A 9,939-nucleotide genomic window follows, 5' to 3' on the forward strand; every position below is an offset into this window, starting at 1 on the left:
CCATTTGCGTCAGGAGAGCTTATTAATACTAATGAAATGCTCGTCCCATGTTCCATTTCGGTATTACAAATCCAATGGTATATTTTTTATGACATATACATACATATAACTCAGATTTTTTTTTAGCTGGACCAAACCGGCGGTCACCGCACAAGCTACATCATTCGGGAGCTCCGACACCCCGACAGCATACATATAACTCAGATTTTGTTGGTCAGGTTAATGCCAAATTTACACTAAAAAAGGAGGCGGCCTTGTATACCTAAACATATGGTTCCCGCAAAAAAACTACCGAAACATATGGAGTAGTTTCTATCAACTTTGTTGGACGGCCAGTCTGAGTAATTTGCACTGATCAACATTACCAACAAGATTAATTACTCTTATTTAGTTTGATTTGCTGAGCCGAAACAAGATCGCCTATGTCAACATCACCGGGCGAGCGATGGGAAGACCCCGGAGTGGCCGGCGATGAACGGAGCAAAGTTGGCGGGCTGTCGTGTACGCAGGCATCGCCGCACCGGCACGACTTGATTCTCGAGAGCCCCGTACGAGAATCCAATCAAGTCAAACAACTTCACCTGCAGGTCGGCCGGCGCGACTTGATGATTCCCGTTCGTTCAAAGAGTTACGGCGCTTCAACTCTGTACGCCCCGATCTACTCTTTCTTATCCTGCCATCCTTGAACCAGTCGCCGTCGCCGTCGCCATCGCCATCGCCATGACTTCACCACTTCATCACCAGGCAGGTGAATGTGGCTATATATGCATGTACCTCCATCGCTCATGTCAAACAGCAGCAGCGAGTCGCCTTCCAGCCTTGCTGCCTCTCAAGTGCTAGCTACTCTCCCTCACACACTCAGCCGTGCCATGGTGACCTTCACGGCGCGCCGGAGGGAGCCCGAGCTGGTGCGCCCGGCGCGGCCGACGCCCGTCGAAACCAAGGCCCTCTCCGATCTCGACGACCAGTGGTCGCTGCGGTTCTACGAGTCCATCGTCGGCTTCTTCCGCAGCCCGCCGGGCGAAAGCACCACGCCGGGCAAAGTGGCCAAGGGCATCAAGGCGGCCGTGGCGGGGGCTCTCGTGTACTACTACCCCATGGCCGGACGCCTGAGGAAGCTCCCCGACGGCAACAAGCTGGTGGTGGACTGCACGGGGGAAGGGGTGATGTTTGTGGAGGCCACCGCGGACGTGCGGCTGGAGGACCTGGGCCAGCCGCTGGTGCCTCCGTACCCGTGTGTCGAGGAGTTCTTGGGCGACGCCGGCAACACGAGAGATGTCATTGGCAAGCCTCTGCTCTTCCTGCAGGTAGCCAATCTTTCTTAACTGTACTTCGTTTCTTGATTTTTCCAGTTTTTTCTATAGCTTATGGGCGGTAATATATTGATTTGCTATAAACTTATTATTAATATGATGTTGTGGGTCTAGCTGTCTAGGGAAAAGGGAGAGAAAGTGAAAAGTTTGCTAGGAAATTCAGACTATGGGTCTTTTTCATCGGGTAAAAGTTTCAAGAAAGTGAAATGGTTGCTAGGAAATTCCAACTTAACATGGAGGAGAAGGTCCCTAGTTTATGTAAACTTTTATCATTTTCAAATTACTAAGTAATTATTTTATCTTTATGTTATTTTAGCTATTTAGTGTTGTAACTAAACCTAGCTAATGATTGTACATATAATTTGATGGTGGTTTGCAAACAGTACTGATTTTTTTTTGAAGAAATGTGCTAGAGTTCATCATCAACTAAGATAGATTTAATATTTATATTGTTTACTGACGTGAAACATATTCAAAACAATTTAGATCAGCACCCGTACAAATAAAAAGTGTAGTAATATAGAAAATGGGGATATGGCTAGTATGTGATCACCTTAATGATTAACTCTATTACTACAAAAATTTCTAATTATACATTTTATTGGGATATCATGCCACCATTCATGACTTAACCATATATATGTCATTTGTTTTGCAGGTGACACAACTCAAATGTGGAGGATTTGTCATTGGGCTTCACATGTGTCATTGCATTGCTGATGGTTTTGGCATCCTCCAATTTATAAAATTTATAGCTGATCTTGCATGTGGTGAACTTATCCCAACCACCTTGCCAGTGTGGAAAAGAGATATTTTCACAGCACGTATCCCACCCTCCGTCTCACACGTCTACTCGGCTTATAAACCATTTCTTCTTGGGTTAGATTGCAGAGGAAATGATGTGATGCTATCAACTCCACCAGAAACTATGGAAGTGCAATATTTATTCTTTGGACCAAAAGAGATAGAGATTTTAAAAAGCCATGTCCCAGGACATCTATCCAAATCTACAACAACATTCGAATTGATTACTGCCGTCATGTGGCGATGTCGCACGTTGGCATTGGGTTATGAATCTAATCAGAAAGTACGTGTCATGTTTACTTTAAATGCACGTGGCAGAAGTATTAATGGGGAAAGTGTTGCCGTCCCACATGGTTACTATGGAAATGCACATCTCTCTCCCGTGGTTGAGGTCACAGTTGATGAGTTGTCTACAAAGCCGTTGGCTCATATACTTGAGCTAATGCGGAAAGTCAAGATGGACACCACGAAGGCTTGTGTGAAGTCAATGGTGGATTTGATGGCTTTATGGAGAGAGTGGTCACCATTCTGCATGGACAGAACATACGAGGTTAGTGATACAAAGTGGGTTGGAGGCAATACCCTACAGTTTGGGAAAGCTGAGTTGGTTGCAGCCGGTACGCCACATGCAGGAGATTTCACTTCAAAGTTGATAAGCTATCATACAAAGTGCAAGAATCAAGACGGTGAAGACTCAACAGTGGTATCAATCTTATTGCCAAAATTGGCAATGGAGAAGTTTACAAAGGAGATGGCAATTTGGTTGAAGAAATAAAATGGATATGTATAAAATGTAATTAGTCCATTTTACTTTCTAATTTTATCATGATTTTGTATTAAGGTTGAAAAACATCGACCAAAGTAGGTCGTGTACTACCATTAAACTACATAGGAAACTAGACATGATACCACTTGTTGTATCAATGATGTATTGTCCTAATGCTTATATTGTCACTTATGATATTTTCATGTTTGTCTAAGAAAATATAACTATAACATTTACCTTTGGTACATTATTTCTTTAGACTCATAAGAGATGATTGAAAAGATATTTTTCTCTATTTTGAGACCGCAAAACTGGTGAGGTGATGCATGATTTGTTACGACAGGGTTAAGAGTTGAGTTTTGACTTGCCTGGGTCATGCTTTGTACTGAATTCTTGGTTCAATATATGCACTTCATGGCAGCTCAAATCCATTGGTCCTTATAGATCAGAAAAATCACTGATCAAAAAACACTATACCACTAGCTTCTATAAGAAAAATAACAGATAATGAATGTGAATAAGTTAGCCTCAATCACCATATCAAATGAATGATGAATCATTGTACATAACATGTGGGATAATATGCACTTTGCGACATATTTTAACGAATTTAGTAAATGAAATAGCTAGTTTCACTAAAATATTTAGCTTGAACATGAATATGAGTGTGTTTTCACACATTATCCATAATTATAGCTAGCTAAAAGACGTATCATGGACTTATATTGCCCAAAAATACATGCCACATCAGCCTAAAAGATGACCAATATGACATGTTCCTTCGAATAGTTAAATTACACAAAACCAATTATTATTTATTATATTACTACATGGTAAAATGTGGAAGTTATGGTGTGTTTGTAAAGCCTGATTTTTTTTTGAATGGTAAAGCCCGAAGTTAGATGCAAAATGGGTTCGATAATCCTTGGTCTTCAAAATAGACTGCTTGACCTTATCCAGATCAGCCCATGACACATGCCAAACTGATCCTTCAAGTATGCAAAAACAAAATGTACCAGAGTTGAGTATAAACTTGCACAACATGCAAAACTTTTCAAACACCGTGGTATGAGCCGCATTGACATTTTGCTTTCGCTAGTTTGCGTCGAGCAATTGATCGCCCATGATTGTACCTCCACTATATTTAATAAGTTCCCTTTTGCTAGAAAAATAACCTGTTAAAATCCCTCTTTATTCTGCAATTTGCTGTTAACGCAGCATCCACAGTAAGACGTCACCTAGAAAAGAATGATCATTGGGTTATATCGAAAATCAATTAAGTCCATTAGATCTTGGAAGTCGGGTTTATGAACAGCCATGTCCTTTATTAGAAAGACACATCCCATAGTGGAAAAAAATGTCTGTTTATGGAAAGGCAGTTCCCTTGGTAAAAAGATGTCTATTTGCTGAAAAAGACATCCCTTTGTGAAAATACACACCCCTTGATGAAATGATGTCTCTTCTTGAAAAGATATATTAGTAAAGAACAAAAAAGGAAGCACAAATTGCTAGATTAACATGCTACAAAATTCGGTTAGTAAAAGATGTGACCACTGAAATTTCCTAATTGTGCTAGAAAAGTAATGTACCAAGACTTAACATTTCAATTTGTTTATGCACTTCAACAACATTTAAACTTTGTAAATTTATGTTTAGAAAATGCAAAAATATTATATAAATATTTTAAATAAACTCAATAAGAAATAATAAATACCGAGAGCAAAACGTGGGCTTTACACTAGTGTATACTGAAAAACAAATCATACTAAAAATCAAATTGATCAGAGAATTTGGTAAGCAATAAATTTACTCTTAAATTCTTCGGTAATAAGTTCAAATCATAAATCATACGAAAATGATGATCATTTATATTTGGTAAAAAGAAAATACTTTTTTGGGGTAAGTCCAAACCAAATTGCTTTGATCCACAACATCACACACCGGATAAAGTACGAACGACTGGGGCCGCATCGGGCGGTGGACTCCGGGTCATCATCGGCTAGCCAGCGGAGTGGAGAGTGGAGACCGAGCGTGCTGCTAGGTGACGACGGACGGATCAAAGTTGACGGGTGGTGGCGCCGAGCCGGCAAGACCTGATTCCCGCGAGGCGAGCGCTCACTCGTTCAAAGAATTACGGCACTAGTACTACTTCACCTCTGTGCACCGGCCGGGATAGAACAAATACACGTGCTCTTCTTCGTCCTGCATCTGCATGCATGCATGCCATCCTTGAAGCAGTCGCCATCACCTGCTTATATGTAGTATACGTCCAAAGCTCATGCCAAGCAAACCACTGCAAAGGGTCACATAATAATCTTAGCATCCATCGCACGTTTCTTTCACATACTGATAGTTGAGCTGCCATGGTGACCTTCACGGCGCGCTGGAGCGAGCCCGAGCTGGTGTACCCGGCACGGCCGACGCCGCGTGAGACCAAGGCCCTCTCCGACCTCGACGACCAGTGGTCGCTCCGGTTCTACGAGTCCATCGTCGGCTTCTTCCGCAGCCCGCCGGGAGAGAGCACCAAGCCGGCCGGGCAGAGTGGCCAAGGGCATCAAGGCCGCCGTGGCGGGGGCTCTGGTCTACTACTACCCCATGGCCGGGCGCCTGAGGAAGCTCCCCGGAGGAAACAAGCTCGAGGTGGGCTGCACGGGGGAAGGGGTGATGTTCGTGGCGGCGGTGGCCGACGTGCGGCTGGAGGACCTCGGCCAGCCGCTGGTGCCGCCATACCCGTGCGTGGAGGAGTTCCTGGGAGATGCCGGTGACACCAGAGATGTCATTGGCAAGCCTCTGCTCTTCCTGCAGGTGGCTAATGTCTCCTAACTATACAGTCTCCATGTTTCATTTTGACTTGCATTTGTGAAATACCTTATGGGCGCTCTTTTTATCGTTTATCAACTCGTTGCATATTCATTTGTACTATGATGCTTGAGTACCTTAATTAATTATTACTCCCTCCATTTTTATAACAAAGTCATTTTTATAACAAATTCACAAACTCAAATTACAGGTACCAAGATAAAATTTAATGCATACTTGACAAGCCAACTTTTTCTTTATGTTTACCGGGATCATTAATACTCCCTCCGTCTAGGTGTGTAAGTCATCTTACGAAAATAAAATAATCCCAAAACACTTAGGCGCGGTGCATTAACTTCTACCTCGTTTCTTGTTTCTTGACATATCAACCAATAAAAGATGAGAGATGCGCATGCTTTTAATGACTTGAGAATACCAAACACGACATGCAGTGGTTAATTCATTGCATGCAATGCTATTAATTAGCAAATAAACATTAAGTTCTCTCGTTTTTCCCTCCTCCTTGGTCACGGTGCACAACCTAAGATGACTTACTCACGTAGACGGAGGGAGTACGCAACATGCATGAAGAAAACTGAGTGAAGGAAGTAGCTACTGTCATTATGATTGCATACATGCAAGTATTAAATAGGTTACTAGTATGAGGAAATATCATTAATTCTTTCCTCGATTACTCTTGGTGGCCTTGTATTGATGTAAAACGTATATTCCATAGTGGCCTTATATATAAAAATGAAGGGAGTACTAAAATATTGTACTTCCTCCATTTACTTATACAAGGCCACTATAGAATATACATTTTGCATGTATACAAGGCCATCAACAGTAATCGAGGCAAAAATAATGATATTTTCGTACTAGCAACCTGTTTAATAGTTGCATGCATGCAGTCATAATGTCAGTTAGCTATTTCCTCCACTCAGTTTTTTGCATGCATGTGGGGTATTAATGATCCCAGTAAACGAAAAGAAAAGCTGACTTGCAAAGCAGACATTAAATTTTACATTGGTACCTGTAATTTGAATTTGTGGCCTTGTATATAAAAATAGAGGGAGTAATAAACTTTGGCAAGAAAGAAAAGTGTGTCACAACACGTAATGAAATTGCTAGTGTTCTTCCCCGGGGCAAATTTCAACTTTGCATGGAGAACAAAAAGGCTGCTAGGAAAGCTTTTTCTGCTACCAGTTTCCATTTTGCTTAGTGTATGTTACTATACGGTTTGTCAGTTTTATTTTATCACAGTAAAACTATTTAAAATTGTAATTTTGTTTCATCTACTCCAGATAACTACAAATTTGTTGTGTGTCTTATTTTTGTTAATCTGGAGCTGTAACTAACTTAATGATTGCACCTAAATTAAAATATTGAAGTTGTTATCAGATAGACGAATACAATATTTATCCCAGTAATACTAGTATTATTTATTGTATGGACAGATAGTCTAAATCAAGTTTTTTCCAACGTTTAAATCTTACTGGAATCAGATACAAACTAGAATCTACATTAATATATAAAGCGGAATCACTCATATGTGGCCATCTTAACTATTTGCAATGCTTATTTGGATTGAAAATGTGCATGCATTTGTTAGTTAACCATAACACTGTGATGTTATTTGTAGGTGACAGGGCTCAAATGTGGAGGATTTGTTATGGGGCTTCACATGTGTCATTGCATTGCTGATGGTTTTGGTATTCTCCAATTCATCAAATCTATAGCTGGTTTTGCATGTGGTGAACTCATCCCAACCACTTTGCCCGTGTGGAAACGAGATATCTTCACATAACGTATGCCACCCTCCATCACACATGTTTACCCGGCATATAAACCATTTATTCAAGGGTTAGACTGCACGGGGGAGGATGTGATGCTATCAACTCCACCAGAAAGCATGGAAGTGCAATACTTACTCTTTGGGCCGAAAGAGATAGAAATTTTGAGAAGACACATCCCAGAACACCTAACCAAGACAACCACAACATTTGAGTTGCTTACAGCCGTTATGTGGCGGTGCCGCACATTGGCATTGGGTTATGAATCCAGTTAGAAAGTGTGTATCATGTTTACTTTAAATACACGCGGGAGAAGCATTAATGGTGAAAGCTCCGTCCCCCGTGGTTAATATGGAAATGCACATTTTTCTCCCATGATAGAGGTCACGGTGGATGAGTTGGCTACACAACCGCTAACATGTATACTTGGGCTAATGCGCAAAGTCAAGTTGGACACAACAAAGGATTGTATGAAGTCGATGGTGGATTTGATGGCATTCTGGAGAGAGCGGACACCTTTCGGCATGGACAGAACATATGAGGTTAGTGACACAAAGTGGGTTGGCGGCAATGCACTGCAGTTTGGGAAAGCCGAGCTGGTTGCTGCTGATAACCCACAAGTATAGGGGACCGCAACAGTTTTCGAGGGTATAGTATTCAACCCAAATTTATAGATTCGACACAAGGGGAGCCAAAGAATATTTGAAGGTATTAGCAGCTGAGTTGTCAATTCAACCACACCTGGAGATTAATTATCTGTAGCAAAGTGACCAGTAGCACAGTAATATGATAGTTTTGATAGTAGTGACAACAACAATAGTAACAGTAACAGTGATAGTAGTAATTTGTAGCAAGTGTGACAGTAGCAGTAGCAGTAGTAACTTAGCAAGATCAATATAGGACAAATTTGTAGTCATTGGATCGGTGATTTGTTGGATGATATTCATCATGAGACAGTTATAACCTAGGGCAATACGGCACTAGCTCCAGTTCATCGATATAATGTAGGCATGTATTCCGTAAATAGTCATGCGTGCTTTATTAAAAGAACTTGCATGACATCTTTTGTCCTACCCTCCCGTGGCAGCGGGGTCCATATTGGAAACTAAGGGATATTAAGGCCTCCTTTTAATAGAGAACCGGAACAAAGCATTAACACATAGTGAATACATGAAATCCTCATACTACGATCATCACCGAGAGTAGGCCCGGTTGTTGTCACTCTGGGGTTGTCGGATCATAACTGTAGTAGGTGACTATAACTTGCAAGATCGGATCTAAAACATGGATATAATGATGAATTCATAAACGGTTCAGGTTTTAGTTCATGGCACCCGGGCCCAAAGTGACAAGCATTAAGCATAGCAAAGTCATAGCAACATCAATCTAAGAACATAGTGGATACTAGGGATCAGGCCCTAACAAAACTAACTCGATTACATGATGAATCTCATCCAACTCCTCACCGACCAGCGAGCCTACGAAGGAATTACTCACTCCCGGTGGGGAGCATCATGGAATTGCGATGGAGAAGGGTTGGTGATGACGAAGAACGAAGATCCCCCTCTCCGGAGCCCCAAACAAACTCTAGATCTGCCCTCCCGAGGAAGAATAGGGCTTGGCGGCGGCTCCGTCTCATGGATCACGATAATTCTTTCTCCCTGATTTTTTTCTGGAAATATGTGATTTTTGTTGGAAATATGCCCTAGAGGCAATAATAAAATGGTTATTATTGTATTTCCTTGTTCATGATAATTTTCTATTGTTCATGCTATAATTGTATTAACTGGAAACCGTAATACATGTGTGAATACATAGACCACAACATGTCCCTAGTAAGCCTCTAGTTGACTAGCTCGTTGATCAATAGATGGTTATGGTTTCCTGACCATGGACATTGGATGTCATTGATAACGGGATCACATCATTAGGAGAATGATGTGATGGACAAGACCCAATCCTAAGCATAGCACAAGATCGTGTAGTTCGTTTGCTAAGAGCTTTTCTAATGTCAAGTATCGTTTCCTTAGACAATGAGATTGTGCAACTCCCGGATACCGTAGGAATGCTTTGGGTGTACCAAACGTCACAATGTAACTGGGTGGCTATAAAGGTGCACTACAGGTATCTCCGAAAGTGTCTGTTGGGTTGGCACGAATCGAGACTGGGATTTGTAACTCCGTATGACGGAGAGGTATCTCTGGGCCCACTCGGTAATGCATCATCATAATGAGCTCAATGTGACTAATGAGTTAGCCACATGATCATGCGTTACGGAACAAGTAAAGAGACTTGCCAGTAACGAGATTGAACGAGGTATTGGGATACCGACGATCGAATCTCGGGCAAGTAACATACCGATAGACAAAGGGAATTGTATACGGGATTGATTGAATCCCCGACATCGTGGTTCATCCGATGAGATCATCGTGGAACATGTGGGAGCCAACATGGGTATCCAGAT

General features: G+C 41.7%; 1 protein-coding gene and 1 pseudogene across 1 annotated transcript; both read left to right on the forward strand.

The window, feature by feature from the left end:
- The first annotated feature begins 811 nt into the window (after positions 1-811).
- On the forward strand, positions 812-3,065 carry LOC123125222 (acyl transferase 1-like). Its single transcript, XM_044545751.1, has 3 exons — positions 812-1,307; positions 1,428-1,514; positions 1,972-3,065. The coding sequence occupies exons 1-3, from the start codon at positions 870-872 to the stop codon at positions 2,890-2,892; spliced, it is 1,446 nt and encodes a 481-aa protein (XP_044401686.1). The 5' UTR covers positions 812-869; the 3' UTR covers positions 2,893-3,065.
- Positions 3,066-5,246: 2,181 nt separating this feature from the next.
- On the forward strand, positions 5,247-8,101 carry LOC123120769 (acyl transferase 1-like; annotated as a pseudogene).
- Positions 8,102-9,939: the final 1,838 nt, after the last annotated feature.

Source organism: Triticum aestivum, chromosome 5D (assembly GCF_018294505.1).
Source record: "Triticum aestivum cultivar Chinese Spring chromosome 5D, IWGSC CS RefSeq v2.1, whole genome shotgun sequence".
NCBI classification, from domain to species: domain Eukaryota; kingdom Viridiplantae; phylum Streptophyta; class Magnoliopsida; order Poales; family Poaceae; genus Triticum; species Triticum aestivum.

Excerpts from the sequence above, each read along its gene's own strand:
- LOC123125222 (XM_044545751.1), top strand. The coding sequence starts at position 870 with ATGGTGACCTTCACGGCGCGCCGGAGGGAGCCCGAGCTGGTGCGCCCG. Across the intron at positions 1,308-1,427 it reads AGCCTCTGCTCTTCCTGCAG|CTGTCTAGGGAAAAGGGAGA; the intron begins GTAGCCAATCTT and ends TTGTGGGTCTAG. Across the intron at positions 1,515-1,971 it reads CGGGTAAAAGTTTCAAGAAA|GTGACACAACTCAAATGTGG; the intron begins GTGAAATGGTTG and ends TTTGTTTTGCAG.